The following is a 17,614-nucleotide window of genomic DNA, read 5'->3' on the forward strand; positions in this document are numbered from 1 at the left end:
ATATATATATATATATATATATATATATATATATATATATATATATATATATATGAGCTGATTTATGTTAGGTTTTGTATTCATTTTCCCCAGTTATATGTTTTAATAGACCTATAGTATTTTGGTGGAGGTGCCAAAGCCACTGTAACTCTATTTAAGAATATTATAATTGATATAAAAGTATATTTTTATTATTTTTATCATAAATCAATAATGATATTTATTTAAATCATATTTTTATAGTAAATTATAATCAAACCTCCCATTTAAGCATATTTATTTATTTATTTTTCTTGCAAATAAAATTTAAAAATAAATATTCAACATTTCAAGTTAAATGATACTATTTTTATCAATAAATTAAATAAAAATTCAGATATAATAAATAAAAAAATATCTTATGTGATATTTAAGGGGAGGAATATCTCTTATCCCTCACCAAGTCTAAAATTTTTTCTATTCCTTCTACGTGTTTAAAATTGTTAGATTAAATCATATTTTAATTATTTGTGCTACATGTGATTTCTAAAATTTTTATCTTGCATGTACGATGCTAGTTGTAATACTTGATTTCTATTATACTTATATTAAAAATATTATTTCCTTCATTATATAATTTAATATTTTTAATCTAGTATTATTTATTATATTTTAATTACTTAATATTGATAATTTAAATATTTTAATTATAATTTCATGATACTATAATTTGAAATAAAAAAAAATTGATTAGGATTTGGATTGAAATTAGCCAACAAGCCAAGCTTAGCCTATATAAGCCACAACCCGTAAATTAGGCCTAGTCAACAAGCTGAGCCGTAATCCAGGGTAGCTAAGTGCAGTGCACATTACTAGTAACTAAGTCAAAATTGATTAGTTTAGATCGATTTAAGATGTTTTCGAATCGATTTGATTTATTCAAAATTTTTTAATTTAAATTAAACTAAATATAGTCCTATAACTTTAAGGTAGTTTTAGATCGATAAAATGAGAATTAGATATTAGTTTTATTAGGTTTTAATGAAATTAAATTAAATTGGATTGATTGAGCTAAGGTTCAACTCAATTGGAGACTATTTGATATTAATGATATTTGAAAGATAAATTAAAATAATTTAATATATTATTTTATTTCGATATGGGTATGATTAACATGAAATGATTTGTTTTCTTATCTATGGTAGATAGGGCGATTCACTTTAGGAGCTAATGAACGGTCAAATGTGGTAGTTGAATGGATCTTCCATGCGAAAAACGTGTCTTCATTTTGATTGGTTTTGATTGGTGAGAGACACAATTTTATTCTCTATTGAGAGTGTGAAATATTTGTCTCTATCTATTATTAAAAGTTCATTCACTTAATGATTGACTTATATATATATATATATATGTATATATATATATATATATATATATATATATATATATGTATATATATATATATATATATATATATATATATACATATACATATACATATATATACATATATATATATATATATACATATATATATATATATACATATATACATATATATATATATACATACATATATACATATTTATATATATATACATATATACATATATATATATACATATATATATATATATATACATATATATATATATATATATATATATATATATATATACATATACATATATATATATATATATATATATATATATATTACAATTGACTTATAAAAGTTACTATTTAACATTATTAATTTTTTATTATTTTTTGTTTTGAAAATAGTCTTCCAATAACACTATATCAAATTGTAATGAAAGCATACATTTCTTTAGCCAATTAGATTTTATTTTTGAGTTAGCATTACAATATTTTTCAATAAAACCTATGAGTACAGTTAATTTTTATTTTGATGAATAAATAAATTATAATAAATAATTTATAATTTATGTATATTAATAAATTGATGTTTATTTATTTAACTTTTTTATGTAACCTTGAAAAGATATTATAATCTTGTGAAAAAAAATTTAGAATGTGATATAGACTGATTTATATATAATTATATTATATATATACAAATTTTTAGATATATATATATATATATATATATATATATATATATATATATATATATATATATATATATATATATATATTAACTTAAACGGATGAATTCTTAGAAAAAAATTTAGCTTTGAGAAATTCTTGTAGAGCCTTCTAGCTTTTAAAATTTTCAATGAAAAGCTTTTTTTACATGAAAATATTATTTTACTCAAGTTTTTTTTATTGGATCCATTGTAGCTCTACCTTGGTTGCGAATGCCTCTGTTGTAAAAAGATCATTTTACTCGTAAGAGGATGTGAGCCCTTGGTTGTCTACACCTTCACGCATAAATTAGTAAGTGCGTCTAACCACGCCTCCATCCCAAAAAATCATCAATTGCTTGAGGTGCCTCTACACATGGGCCTTTCACTCGTTACTTTCGTCCTACTATCTTTTATCGTTTGTCGTCTCCTTCTTCCTTGGTTGTCTACACCTTCACATGCAAGTTAATATGTGCACCTAACCACGACTCTACCCTTTTTCATCTCGAATAGTCATTAATTGCTTATGGTGCCTTTATGTATGGGCCTACCTACCCTTCGCTTATTACTCTCATCCCCCTATCCTCTATCACTTGTCAACCCCTTCTTTTTTATTTGCGATTGTCCACCTTTCCCCTTCGCGTGTAATTGAATTGGCATGGCTAGCTCTCTGGTCAACATCATCAACGATAAAGATGATCTAAGGATAAAATCATCGTTTATAAAAAAAAAATTACTGTCTAATTTTTTTGAAGTTGGTTATCAAAACTTCGATATTTTTTTAAAAATTCACCCAACTTTTATTTTTTTTACAATATTTTCCTTCTACAATATAAAAGTCAAACAGAATCTGACACAGTCGTATGGAATCCAATCCCTCCGCAACCTTCTAGTAATTGCGATGCACACACCCTGCAACTTGTCAACGTAACACGCCCTTCCCCTTCCCCATTCTTCCAATCTTCCTCAATAATTCACATCGAAGAAATAAGAAAGCCACCGAGATAGCTCATCGGAGGTCCGTCTCTCGGATGGGGGAGGTCTCCGCCACCGCCGCCGAGGATGGTTCCTCCTCTCCTTCCTCCGTCGCGATCCCTCCTCGACCGCCGCCGAAGAAGCTCGCGGTGCTCCCCCTGATCGCCCTCATCTTCTACAACGTCTCCGGCGGCCCCTTCGGCGTCGAAGACTCCGTCTCGGCCGGCGGCGGACCCCTCCTTTCCCTGCTCGGCTTCCTCGTCTTCCCCCTTCTGTGGAGCCTACCCGAAGCCCTCGTCACCGCCGAGCTCGCCGCCAGCTTCCCGGAGAACGGCGGCTACGTGCTCTGGATCTCCTCCGCCTTCGGCTCCTTTTGGGGATTCCAGGAGGGATTCTGGAAGTGGATCAGCGGCACCATGGACAACGCTCTTTACCCCGTCCTCTTCCTCGACTACCTCCGCCAGTCCCTCCCCCTCTTCGATCACCCTGCCGTCCGTACCCTGGCCCTCCTCGTCCTCACCGCCGCCCTCACCTTCCTCAACTACCGTGGCCTCAACATCGTCGGCCTCTCCGCCGTCGCCCTCACCGCTTTCTCCCTCTCCCCCTTTGTCGTCATGTCACTGCTCGCCATCCCTCGCATCCGCCCCCGCCGCTGGCTCGCCGTAAATCTCCAAAGAGCCAATTTCAGGGGATACTTCAACAGCATGTTCTGGAACCTGAACTACTGGGACAAGGCAAGCACCCTCGCCGGCGAGGTCGAGGACCCGAGCCGGACTTTCCCCAGGGCGATCTTCGGGGCCGTCGTCCTCGTGATGGCTTCGTACCTGATCCCGTTGCTCGCCGGCACGGGGGCCCTAGATGTGTCCACGTCCGAGGAGTGGACAGACGGGTACTTTGCCCAGGTTGGGATGGTGATTGGGGGAGCCTGGCTCCGATGGTGGATCCAGGCGGCCGCGGCTATGTCCAACATGGGCTTGTTCGAGGCCGAGATGAGCAGCGATTCTTTCCAGTTGCTCGGGATGAGCGAGTTGGGGATGCTGCCGGCAATATTTGGAAAGAGGTTAGCATCCATCTACTTGCTATGTCTAAAAGCTTTTTACTGTTAATGACTTTTGCATGCAATTGGCTCAAAAACCTTACTGATAATATGATTCCTGAGCCAAAACCTGACTTTGGATAGGGGAACTACAGGATTTAGATAAGCTATGGATCATTGAGAAATGCCATCCAAACTTGTATTCAATCGAAGAGATAAGACTTTACAAACTTAAACAAGTTGGAAGATCACCAAATTATTTGAATTCTTGATTAAACTTAGTTGATAAGACATTCAACCAATTCTAAGTTTTAGTGTAGTACATTCGTTGGGTTGTGGCTGAGAGCAATAAGGTTCTACTATAAGGTTGGAATAAACTCTCTAGAGGAAAAAAGAAATTCTTTCTAAAACTTGATAGACTTAAATTTTCATTGTTGTGATTGATGATTACTTGTGGCTTTTAGTTTGCACACATTCGGTGATAGCATGACAATCTCAACTGTAAATTGATACTTTTGTAGATCAAAGTATGGCACTCCGACCATTAGCATCATGTGCTCTGCAACTGGGGTCATAATATTATCATGGTTGAGCTTTCAGGAGATTATAGAGTTTCTTAATTTCTTGTACTCCCTGGGGATGCTTCTTGAGTTTGCCGCATTCATAAAACTCAGAATAAAGAAGCCGGATCTCCACAGGCCATATAGGATTCCCGTAGAAACCTTTGGCGCGGTGGTTCTTTGCATACCTCCCACTTTTTTGCTTGTCCTTGTTATGTGTTTGGCTTCGATGAGGACATTTATCGTAAGTGGAAGTGTCATGCTCATCGGGTTTCTTATATATCCTGCCATAGAGCACATGAGGAATAAAAAGTGTGTTAAATTCATCAACATGCTGCCCAAGAGCTGTTCCGACACTCCTACAGTGCAAAATCAGGAAATTGTTGATGAGGCTTCTGTAAGCCTTTTGCCGTGACATTCTTGTGTCAAGAAGGAACCACAAGACTTTGAGATTAATTTCGATGGCATCTTGGAAAAGGAATGAGAGAGAACTGCACATTTGAAGTATCAGGAACTACTTATACTTGATATGTTTAGGCCTGTAATATAACAACACATTATGGTAAGCTATGTATCCTTCTCAAAATATCAGTGTGTAAAGGATGCAAAGTTTGGCAAAGCATTATAGTTCCCTCTTACATTTTGATTATACGCACTCATCGGCAATTAAATCTTTTTATGACAAAATGTATGAACTTTTCCATTCGTGATTAAATTTCCGTAATTGACATGATGTTTTTGTTGCTATTCTTTTTTTTCTATGAGCAAGTTCTTCCATCACAAGACATCAATTAGTACTTACCGATGCTAACAGTAAACAAATGGCAGCATATTATATCCTAGAGTTTGGACGTAAATTCTGAAAGAAATGCATAATACTTAGCAGTGATAATATTAATGAGACAGGTAAAGCTGATGAAGGATTATATTTGGTACTCAGGATGTGAACAAAGGTGAGTGAATTCATGAGAAAACTTCGAAACATTATCCACGGAAAATATGCCTTGCTTTTAGGAGAAGCTATTTGGAAAAATATTAATCATGGTAAGAAGATACAATAGCTGAGGACACAAGAGTTGGGGAACATCCTAGCTTTGAAGAATTTGCTGAAGTGAAAAGTAGAATTAGCAGCACTTCTGACCTTAAACTGTATGCAGGTTGGTCAGTCATTGTCCAGGGTAGAATCCAATGATATTAATAGTTTTCAGAGAGTAGAAAGTAGTTTAATGCTGTGTGTGATAGAATTCCTGTTCTGTTAGTAACTTTTACAATTTTGTGCATTTTGTATGCATATTCTAACAATGAGAACTTTTATTGACTATTTGACGAATCTCTAGTTTCTTGATTATAGATGATCTTGGTAACTTCTATGCTTTTGTTTTGCATTAGAAGTATGACAGGTATCCTTAAAAGTTTTGGCTCTTAGAATGGTGTCTTCTACCTTGGCATAGAGTATATGAATCTGAAGAAAGAATTTACTGATACATTTGTTCTTAGTTTCCTATGTCAGTAGAGCGTCCAATCTTCTGATGATCAAAGCGGAGTTTATCCACTTTACCTTACAATGATATTCGGTGTTTTGCACTTTAAAGAGAGGGTAGATACATTATGGTATCTCACTGGTACTCAAAGATCTATTAAATGGTCACCATTTTATGGAATTGAGAATTGAGAAAGATGCTGATCTTTCTTTTCTTGTGTAAAATTCTTTTTAATATGTTAGAAAAAAATATCGTTAATGTCTTCGTTAGCTGTCTTGATTCGTATGCGAGGAATCGTATAAAATAAAATGTGATTTCTCTTGACTCATTATTTGCACAAAAAACTAGGGTTGGGAGGTTGAGTGGATCCTTTCGATATTTAAGTCAACACTGATATTCATCCACTATCTAGAGTTAAATGTACGTTTTTATACTGACTTTAAGAAAGAAAGAATATTTCAAAAAGATTTTATAAGGGAGACGATGAGTAATCGATCCGAGCTGTCCTCTAGACTTTCGAGAATATTCTTACAAATATTTCATAGGGAAAGTAGTTCATAATCGATCCAAGTTACGTCTTGAACTTTTGAAAATATTTCTATGAATATTTTACCAGGGAGATAGTTTGTAATCGACATGAGCTATCCTTAGATTTTTAAAAATATTCTTATAAATATTTCGTAAGTAAGGTAGCTCGATAATTGACCCAAGTTATCTTTTGGATTTCTATTCGCGTGGATAGAAGGGTGATAGATTATCTGAGCCTTTATCTTTTTATGGGTTTTGCCTAATATTGAGGTGATAATGGGCTATATATATGTATATATATATTGAACCTCATGTAACTAGCATGTTACTATCCATGCTTTGTGGATTACCTACATAGAAAATTTCTCATATGTTAATCACAGCTGTCATGACTATTTTGCTAAGCTCAATTGCAACACTGCCTTCATGTTTAAGCAAGAACATCATTACGTGTTGGAATGTAATTGGTTTTATTGTTGTCAAGCAAAGTGTGTCATAGGCTGGCAGCTGCGTATGGAACATCACAAGCCCTCTCCTTGTTAGGTGTTCTTGAAAGTTGATGAGATGTGATGACTAAGTGATAAAGCTTTGGCTACCTTTACAAGTTTAATTGGGGTTCTGAAAACCTGAGAATGTAATATAATTAATATTCAAACATAAGGAAACATTATGAAAATGTCTATTCTTACATATCTATCCTTACCGACTTTGGGAATAGCATGTTTGCCCCTGGGACTCTGGATATTATATTTTCTTTATCTGTCAGATCCTAAATTAATTAATATTCTGATTCGTTTATTCGAATATTCTTCGAATAACCAAGTCATGCCTAGGGATAGGCGTCGGGTCCCACTTAGCCTAAACCGCATGCAACCGCGAAGCGACAGATGTCAGGTCCCACGAGGAAGAGACGTGCGTCGCGCAAGTTGGTACCCATAACCATATGTAAGGTTACCCGACGCGGCGTTAGCGTTCGTTTCCCCAACCAGGAAACCACAGAAACTTCTCGACCGTCGAAGCTTTTCTATTTCTCGATTTTTGGAACAATATCAACGGTCGAGAGAGCTCAATCGCGATCGAGGAGGGTGCGTTTATATATACTTGAGGGAGACACTTCAGGTTCGGTATGAGCGGAGGGCGGGGAAGAAGCGATGAGACTTCAAGAATTCGGCAGGGAAGAAGGGAATCAGCGATGTGGGGGAGAGAGAGAGAGAGAGAGAGAGTGTGTGTGTGTGTGTGTGTGTGTGTTAGGTTAGGTTCGGGCGTAGCGAGGGAGAAGGCGATGAGGGAGCGTGAACGAGATACTTCCCCGATCGCCGGTTCCTTGTCGTGATCCTTTTCGTATACCTCCTGGAGCAACCGGTAGGCTCGCGGTCTCCGCTATCGGTCGGCGATGTCCGAAACGCCGTTCCTGAGGGCAAGATCGAGTTCCGCGAGGGCGACAGTCGGATCACCATATCCAGTGTCCGAGTCCACGCCGACATCGTCGTCCTCGGGCCACAGAGTGCTGGGATTACGAATCCCTCACCGTTCAGGGGGTATGCAAGATCTTGAATCTTTCTCCAAGCCTAACCCCGATTTGGTTTAATCTTGATTGATTATGTCTTGATTGAGATAAACATTATGATAGATGGGCAACCCTTTCCATAGTTCTTTCATCTAGTAGTTACAAACCACCTTGGATTGTGATGATCCTTCAGCATCCTCACAAATTTTGTATGCTATAGTTCCATCGCCCTGCAAGTCTCCTTTGATGTATTTTTAGATCAATCACTAGATTCCTGGTGTTTTCATGTTCTTGTTTATGGTTGGTAATCGACCTCATATATTTTTTGGGTTTAGGAAGAAATTCCGAACTATAAGGAACCCTAATTTGGAGAGTTAGTTTATAGTGCATGGGTGTTCGTTCTTGATTCTGAAATCCTAAATAGAGCCTAGCCCTGATCGTGTCTTTTTAATCGTCACCTTGGATTTTTTTCCGTGCTGATCTTTTAGCACTTTCACAGACTTACTTTATATGTTGTCGTTTAATCAATGTTCAGGTCTCCGTACATTGACATGTTTCTTGGTTGATTGATAATTCTGATGTTAAAGAGCTGTCAGGCTCCCTGATCCCTGATTCGATATATAATTGATCTGTAGTGCATGGGTGTTTGTTGCTCTCAAAACTCTAATCAAAGCCTAGCCCCGATTTGTTTCTTTCTGATTGTCACCTTGAATTTTTGCTGTGGTGTTTTGCATTTCACAGACTTCAGATGCTGTAGTTTGGTCAGTCTTCAGGTCTCTTTACTTTTGACATGTTTCTTGGTTGATTGTTAATTTTCTTGTGTTATCATGTTTCAGATTCTTACTTATAGTTTATGTAGATAGAGCTGCAAGGAACTCTAGTCCCTTATTTGATAAAGAATTTATTTGTAGTATACGGATGTTCATTGCTCTGAAACCCAAATCAAGGCCTAGCCCCGATTTGTTTCTTTGTATTTGTCACCTTGAATTTTTGCTGTTGTGATTTGCATTCCACAGATTTCATATGCTGTAGTTTAATCAGTCTTCAGGTCGCTTTACTTTTGACATGTCTCTTGGTCGATTGTTAGTTTCCTTGTGTTACAGATTATTATTTATAGTTAGTGTCCAAACCCTAAAGGATTTTGAGTTCATGAAGAACTTGGTGATACAATGACCCTAGTTTTGATTGTGAAAATATGGTGTACTGCATGGATGTTATCATTTATTTTTATTAGTTTTCACCAAACCATTTAGATTCATCTCAATTAGTGTCGTCTGTATTCTGTTGCTAGATGCTTGGTGTCTGACAAACATTTGCTTTCACAATGGAATTGATGTTATGATTTTTGTCTGATAGGAACTGTAAAGTAGTTGTTCGTGAATAGTTTGCAGAAGTCTCTACGTTGCACAATCATTGTTCATGCTTAATGCTGAATCATGGTCCTCATGCCCCTTCTACTGGATTCTTAGCTTTCTTTTTGTTCCAGGGATTCTTTGCAGTTGTTTGGTGAACACCATTGTTCTTATTTTAAATTAATTTGGGTGTTAACATGATTCTTTTGTTACTAAGCGTCCTTTAGGGATAGGTCCGAATTCCTTGCACCTTTGGCTCAGCATATGAAAGAAAAAACAACAATTTTCGTTAGGATATTTGATTGGAAGACATTTATCGCATTGCTATATACTAGTAGTGTAATTTAAAGTCATGCAGTTCTCAATTAATTTTTATTTGGAATTTTTTTTTTCCCTTACTAGAGGGTGAGCTTAGGTGTCACTGTAAAGTTGCTTCTTTTCGGTGGCCGTGCATATATGGACTCAACTAGACCTTGCAATTGTAGAAGTCTTGTTCCTCGGAGGTCTTTGATGACATACATGTTTCCAACAACAAGCATTGCATCATCAAGATCCTCAAGCCTGTGAATACTGTTAATTCATATTTTTGGATTTCAGAAAACTTAAGTTTTAGATTATTCTAACATTTTTGATATTATATTTACTATCTTCAATACTGTTATTACCTTTCTATATGCCTTGTTATGCCATGATTTGGTCTACTTTTTCAAGTAACTTTTGTTGCTTATTACCTACGATTTTGAGGTAAACATTTGTTACTTTTGTGTTTCTGTTATTCTTTTATATTTGTTGTTATGTAAATGTCCAGATTGTTGTGCATGATGTTATCATATTTCGAAGGCTGATGTTGTCGATAAAAAAAATCGGGTACTGATTTTTTTGGGGGCATCCGATTTCCAAAGCCACGATAATAATAGATCAGTTTAGGCAATGATATTGACGACTAAATATTGGTGATTATAGGAGATGATGCATTGTTACTTATAAATTGATCAGTTTAGGCAATGCCTATTTATCAATAGGCATTGTTACTTATAAATTGATCATATGCGTACGCATTTATCAAATGACATAATGCAACAATCCATAATATAACACTTTCCGGCCTTGCCAGATTGTAACTTAGTTCTTTTGGATTATTATGTTACAGGTCCAGGTGAGGCTGCTGATCCAAGGCACTTTGTGCTGATGGTGTGGCCAACATTTAGCCACGCTTGCGCGCTGTTTATTAGATCTGTCGCAATTCTGGTCCAATGCTTCCATGCTGTTTTTCTAGTTTTAGGCATGATTTCTTTTTCATATTTTTTGCTTCGTAGTTTTCGTTATGCGGGCAACTCCAGGGAAACCACTAGCAGTCGATATTTCCATCTGATTGTTAAAGAAATTACAATTTAATGATTAATTTAAAAATATATTAAATGGTTCATCTAAAACTTATTTTACAGTTTTTGAGTTACAATGAATAAAATTTTCAAAGAACAAATTGTGGAAAATTTAGTGATAAAGTAATATCAGAAAGTTACAATGATCCTGAACCAATGTTTGAAATCCAATATAAGAAAAGAAAATGGGTATTTAAAAGTTTGTCTTAAAAGTTTTATTTTTATTTTTATATTTTGTTCCAACAGAATTTTGGAGGCAAAAACTAAAAATATAAAAAATAAAGTGATTATTGAAAAATTAAACAAAAGATTTAAATAAATTTCAAGTAAATTTGAAACAATTTTGAGAAATAATATAAATATTCAATTGTTGACAATTAGATAACCTGAAAATTGCAATCACAATTAGATATTCAAATTTGTAATTAAAACTCAAAATTAGTAAGAGGAAATTTTAAATTTTAAATTTTGTATTTTTTAATTAGATTAGTGATAATTATGTTTCATTTTAGTATTTTCAACTCAAAACATTTTTCGTCTAACAATTTTTTAAACAAACAGATGCCGTCGCAGAGTGTGCGTTATTTTTTCCTTTAAATTATTCGTGAATTTGGCAGTAATGTAAAGCGCAATTGCAATGTAAATTTTGGCAGTTTGCACCACATCGTTGCCACCTTTAGGTTGCCGCGATTCGATGACATCTGTGCAGAGCTGAAAGTTCGAAAGAAATGATTCTTGGTAGACACGTAATGTTTAAAGAAATGATTAAAGGACAAAACGGGCTCGGAAGAATCCCCGATATGTTCTTTACAACGATTATGGATCAAAACTTAAAAAGTACATTGACCGCCCTCCGCCCACCCTTTTCTTCCCCGTTTCCATCTTATTTATCCATTTCTTCAATTTCTTTTTGAAATTGTAACGTTCTTTAATCAAATTTGTCAATAATAGAGTTATACCTATTTGTTGAGAGCAAGCTTGGTTTGTTTTCCCCAAATTAAGATAAATCCAAACCTCGTTATATTCCTACATGATTGAGATTCTAATTATTGGTGACATCTATGCTTAAATTTCCAAGCTAATCATATAAAATAAACCTTTTGGGCTGCACCAATCAAAATGACATTAGTAAAGGCTGAAATTTTATAGTGACTAAGATAACACAAACTATAAATATTTCATCAGCTAATGGAACCAAGAATGTTCCTTTGCTGCAAGATCATCCACGCACAATATTTTAGCCAAAGTGTTTTGTACCATTTATAAAACGGATAATAAGAAAAGCTATCATAAAATAGGCAGGAGTTTCAAACTCAATCTAACGCAGTTTTCATAATCGTATCCAAGACACCAATGTTCCATTTGAGAAACCATTTTAAATTACGATAACAAATAACCTAAATCATTATTCACACCAATGTTCTTCCAAGTCACCACAATTTAGCTCACGATGAAAAAAGGTTTCTTACTCTCCCTCATTTTTTGATTATACATATACACACATATATATATATATATACACATATTAATATTAATATTACTGGGAAGGGTCTATGTAAAGCATATTAATATTCGGAGGCACATAAACTCTATATTAATGTTATTAAGGTAGAGACACTAGCTTCAAACTTTATAAGGCTAAATATATGTGAAAAGCACTAACGGAGAAACAATCTCAAAATTTGTGAACCTTGGGAGTAATCAAGGAAGTAAAGAATCAGTTAATGAAATGCATTTTTATGTATAAATAAATACTTAACCACGAGAATCCCTGCACTACTCATGATATTAACCCAACAAGAAACCCTAAAGAAAAAGTACCTGAAATTCTTGAGATTTAAAAAAAGACAATAAGCACAATGCACAAAGATTTCATAACAGTGTTTATATACATCAAGGTATTAAGATACTTGCTAAAGAGTAGCGTAGCAGTAGTAAGCACCTTAAAGAAGTCGAACATAAAACTACAACATAATTAAATCTCAAGGAAACATTATTCTGTAAGCAGTAAGAAAATGGAAAGAAAGATTTGCTTGCACAAAAAAGCTAGATTAAATAAAATTCCTTAACTTTGTCTGACTTAGTTTCCAGCAGAGCATCATCCATTTAGGAGGCAAAAGAAGTGCCATGTATTAGTGAGGTTTCCTTGTTGACATTTGAACACTTTTTATTACCACACAGCAATTCAGCACATCCAAAATCAGTGGAATTCAATATAATGGAATAGAGCAATTTTTGTTGAAGAGCCAGTGGCCCCTCAGCAAAAAAAATTCTTTAGTTGATCGAGCAAAATCAGGTAATCAATCCGCACATCGGTTTCTTTCTTTAAAATTATGAATAACTTTTAGAGTTTTAGAAAGAGGGCACCACAATAAAGTAGAATAGTTTGATTACCATTTTTCAATGACTTGTGTTATACTCAAGATATCAGAAAAGTTAAAGATGGTGCTGTAAATCGAATAATGCACCACTAGATCTTTCTTTATTCTTGCAAGTCCTACCACTTTTCCACTACCCAACAACGTAGAGCACCTCAAGGGTTATCAAAGACTAAAGATGACCCATATACGTAATCTCATAAAATCCCCAAGTCAAAGATTCATCGTTGTTAGTTGATGAACAACCAGAGGCGATGACCACTCCCAGACTTCCCATTCATACACAACCAACCTTCGTTCCCATAATTTCACAATATCACGTAAAAGTAAACATTCTACAAGAGATCAGCCCCAAAACTAAGGGAGAAATTATATGTTCTTTAAGATCTAATGATTACTAGGAACAACGAGAAGAATGGAGGAAAAGAACAAATCGGTCAAGGGGATTGTGACAGACCTGGAAAGAGATCAAGGAGAAGATGATCACCCACTTTTCTTCTGGGCCGTCGTCCAAGCTGGTCGTCATCCTCGAGTTCCAACGTTCGTCATCGGGGTGCGCTACCGCCACTGAAAGAATCTTGAAAGACAAGAACGATGTTCCCGATCAGTAGAGGAGAAGGGTTCCTAGGTTTACTGGCAGTGACCGACCCGAGATGAGGTGGAGATAACGAGGAGTCGCCGGTTTCCCAGCAGTCCATCACCGGCCCATCGTCGTCGTGCTCCAGCAGCCTCGATCGCGGTGCGCTACCATCTTTGGAAGCATCTCGAAAGACAAGGACGGGGATCTTGATCAGGAGACGAAGATGAGATGGATCAAGGGAAGGAAGGTTCCCAGGTTTAAAGGAAGGGAACCGACCTGAGAGGAGGCGGGGATGAGATGGACTCGCCGGTCTTCCGTCGGACCATACCGTCTCGCCTTGGTTCCTGTTCCATCAGCCACGACGGGGGCTCAAGACCACTTCCGGAAGGATCCTGCTCCTCAAGAATTGGGATCTTGATACGGAGAAGAAGAAGAAGAAGAAGAAGAGATTGGAGGAGGCAATGGATCCAAGAGCGAAGGGGTTCAAGAAAAGGGCTTCGAAGAGGCGGGAAACCCAATATTTGAACATGCCAACGTGGCGATGTCGACCCGCTCTTTCCCTTCGTAACCGCGAGCGACGTGGGATCGTCGTCGCACCTCTTCGGAGATCGAATAATAATATAAATAAATAAACAATAAAAGTCTATGCGGTAATGACGTCATCGATGGGAGCGAGACTGTCAGTGAAGGGGACGGTGAGATGACGACGTCCCTATTTATTATCTGATGCATTCGAGCAAGATTGATCCGGTGGACGTCTAGATTGTTCTGTTCTTTCTTACGTAACCCAACACGAATCTCAAAGTTGTAACAACCCGTCGAAAGCCCGCCCAACGACAAAAGTCCATATGATGTGCTCGACACTCTCTTGCCCTTTTGTGTACATTAATCTTCATGTATTGGGATATTGGACCGTTCTTAAGACTTCATATTTCTCAAGATGTAGGAAGGCTTCGTTAGCTTTTACAGCGTTTCCCGTGGAATACTTTGTCTGGAAGACTTTGTACCTACAAAGTGCTTCTCGATTCCTCTGGGCGATGATTTATGTCATGCCTTGTCGTCCGCTTAGGTGCTTTTGGCCATCAAAGCTGCCTTCCCTGTGAATCCACTGGTCCTTGACGGTTGTCGCCCATGCATCGAGTACTTCTTGCTGCGTTAAAGCCGGAGAGGGAAAGTGGAGATGACTTCTATAGTGTCCAAGGAATGCGAGGCCGGCTTAAACATCACCGACGTTTTCGTACTCAAACTATGAGACGGAAAAATCTCGACTCAAACTCATGAGAAGGCATCGCAACATCACACGAGAACAAACACAAATCTTGGCACCACAATAAAGCATCTGTCAGCAAGAAATGGACCGAGGTACACGATCCACACAGCACCAGGCAGAACAAAGGCAGAAGTAGCAGGTGTAAGTAAATGGATCCAAATGATCATGTCAAGCAGAACAATCAATCTCCAACAGAGTCCCCTCCTCTCAAAACAAAGAATCAAGCATGTTCTCCTACCCAAGGAGAGAGAGCCCATTCAATCAAGTGAGCCAAACATCTAACACGGGTGACCAAAACAGGTCCATCATAACGGGGATACTTTGGTGACACGACAAATAACGACTAAAAATAAACTATAACCCTATTAAACGCGAAACATATCATATCAGGTCATGTCATATATAGTCTAAATGACCAAAATGGCAACGGCCAGCACCGCCACCGAGCTCATCATCTTCCCCACGCCGCTCGCTGCTCCGCTCTGCATAGAAATGAAATTAAATGATGCAGCATTATCTACTATTTTTGACACCTTCCTCGGAAGGTGATAGGGGAGCAGGTAGCTGACACATGTCCCATCTCGAGGATCTCCGTCACTGTCTTATTTTAATTACCGTCTTTAATTGGCTCGGGTTTTTATTAAGCATTTGTCCTTTTGAATAAAGGAAAATGGGAATCTCGAGGAACGAGCACGGATCACGTGACCGAGCGCGACAACCGACGGCCCAGATTTTTTCTTCACGAAATGTACACCCCGAGGTGCTTATAGAACTGTTAAAATTACTTTTTTCATTTAACCTACCGTCTTACCCGCTGCTTGTGGTCGGGGTAGTTTCGGGCCCCACTTTGGTAACCAATTAACTCGTCTGCCCGCGAGAATGCACAGCTAGAAAGTAGTGTAGCGCGAATGGTGACACCGGACTTCAAGGTTTGCAGAGAGCTACATTGTAAATAGGTATTTGAGTTCCGGTTCCGGACACAGCTGGCGACTGCGGTGTCGGAGAAATTAATGGCAGGCGCAAGTTAGCGATGAGACGCTTGTCCAAGCTCCCGTGGGCGAGTGACCTCGGGGCATGTGGCACGTGCGAAGAGGACGCGGCGATCGGTGAACGCGCTGCGGCTGCGCCCGTTCCAACGGCTAGGATTTAGCCGCACGTTGTAGGGCAGTGCGGGTGCCGTCCGACCCCGGCAAGGGGTCGCGGCGACGGTCTGAGTCGGAACCCGACGACCGATATATGGGAGGGTACGGTACGCGAGAGAGAGATAGAAAGCGTACCGTGTCAGCAGCAGAACCACTGGGCCCGGGGGAGGCTGCCTCGGAAGATGGGGACGAAGCTGGTGTCGACGGCGTTGTGGTTGCTACTGGCGACGAGGCCGGGGTGACGCCCTTCTTTTTCGGTTTCGGTGGTGACGCCGCCGGGACCTCGGCGGGTTTCGGAGGGGCCGTTGCCGGCTCGGGGGGAGGCAATGCAGGTGGAGGGCTAGGTGGTGAGTTGAGGGGGACAGGCGTGGGCGGAGGGACAGCGTCGGAAGGAGGGGACGCGGTGGGAGGAGACGCAGAGGGAACGGAGGAGAGGGGTGCAGCTACTGGAGCTGGGGCAGTGGATGCGAGGGGTGATGGAACGGCGGGGGCGGGGGCGGTGGACTTGGTGGGGGAAGCAGCGGGGGCTGCGACGGGGACGGGGGTGGTGTGTTTGGCGGGGGCCGCGGAGGTGGAGGAGGAGGTGGGAGGGGTAGCAGTTGGTGAGGAGGCCGGCGACTGGGCGGCAGCGGAGGAGAGGGCGAGGCCGAGGACGGCGATGGCGATGGCGAGAGCGGTGAGCCGATCCATGTTTCCTCAACAGAGAGTGTGTGTGCAACAGAGTGCAGAGGGAGTTCATATATAGCGGGTGGAGCTTCTAATATGTCGGATCCTATCCAACTACCAAATGATGCGACAGTCATCGAACCGTTCACATTTCAGGAAGTTGGTTAACCGCATCTTAGTGGACGTCGATGCTACCCAAAAGCATAGTTTATATTAAAAAAGCATTCATAGACGATCCGCACCAGAGGAAGAGAAGTAAAGAGAGCAACAAATAAACGAAGGGGCCCGTAACACTTGCTTCTCGCAGCTGCTACTTGCGGGTGCGTGGGATTCAGCTTTGCTTCTCGCTGTGGCGGCCAATGAGGAAGAAGGCTTTCTGCCCGTGTGTGCGTGGTGGTGGGATCAGGCCGACATGGATGATCGAATTGGAAGCCAATAATAGCCCGTAAGCGGATGAGAGTTGGCCCATCAGGATTTGGGCTCCCTTACGAGGGTGCTAAACGTGTACAAAAAGTGCCACCAAGTCCTGTGATGTTGATCTATCAAAGTTTGTTTGGCTGTGATGATGAATGCAAAAGACTGATAAATGTGTTTGTCAGCTCGGTGTGCACTTGTTTTGATCAATTTGACATCTAACAGCAAGCACTATGCTTTTGTATCCCTATTAGATCCTGATAATAACAATGCAGTA

General features: G+C 38.8%; 2 protein-coding genes and 1 long non-coding RNA gene across 3 annotated transcripts; 2 read left to right on the forward strand and 1 right to left on the reverse strand.

Moving 5' to 3' along the window:
- The first annotated feature begins 2,939 nt into the window (after positions 1 to 2,939).
- On the forward strand, positions 2,940 to 5,370 carry LOC135606153 (probable polyamine transporter At3g19553). Its single transcript, XM_065096986.1, has 2 exons — positions 2,940 to 4,101; positions 4,599 to 5,370. Exons 1-2 carry the CDS (start codon positions 3,098 to 3,100, stop codon positions 5,050 to 5,052), a joined length of 1,458 nt encoding a protein of 485 aa, XP_064953058.1. The 5' UTR covers positions 2,940 to 3,097; the 3' UTR covers positions 5,053 to 5,370.
- Positions 5,371 to 7,521: 2,151 nt separating this feature from the next.
- Positions 7,522 to 10,949, forward strand: LOC135606159 (uncharacterized). Its single transcript, XR_010484704.1, has 2 exons — positions 7,522 to 8,184; positions 10,656 to 10,949. It is a non-coding gene; the product is annotated as an uncharacterized LOC135606159 (long non-coding RNA).
- A 4,308-nt stretch (positions 10,950 to 15,257) lies between these two features.
- Positions 15,258 to 16,973, reverse strand: LOC135606156 (lysine-rich arabinogalactan protein 19-like). Its single transcript, XM_065096991.1, has 2 exons — positions 16,393 to 16,973; positions 15,258 to 15,597 (listed from the first exon to the last, which is right to left on the reverse strand). Exons 1-2 carry the CDS (start codon positions 16,945 to 16,947, stop codon positions 15,523 to 15,525), a joined length of 630 nt encoding a protein of 209 aa, XP_064953063.1. The 5' UTR covers positions 16,948 to 16,973; the 3' UTR covers positions 15,258 to 15,522.
- Positions 16,974 to 17,614: the final 641 nt, after the last annotated feature.

Source organism: Musa acuminata, chromosome BXJ1-2, assembly GCF_036884655.1.
Source record: "Musa acuminata AAA Group cultivar baxijiao chromosome BXJ1-2, Cavendish_Baxijiao_AAA, whole genome shotgun sequence".
In the NCBI taxonomy this organism is placed as follows: Eukaryota; Viridiplantae; Streptophyta; class Magnoliopsida; order Zingiberales; family Musaceae; genus Musa; species Musa acuminata.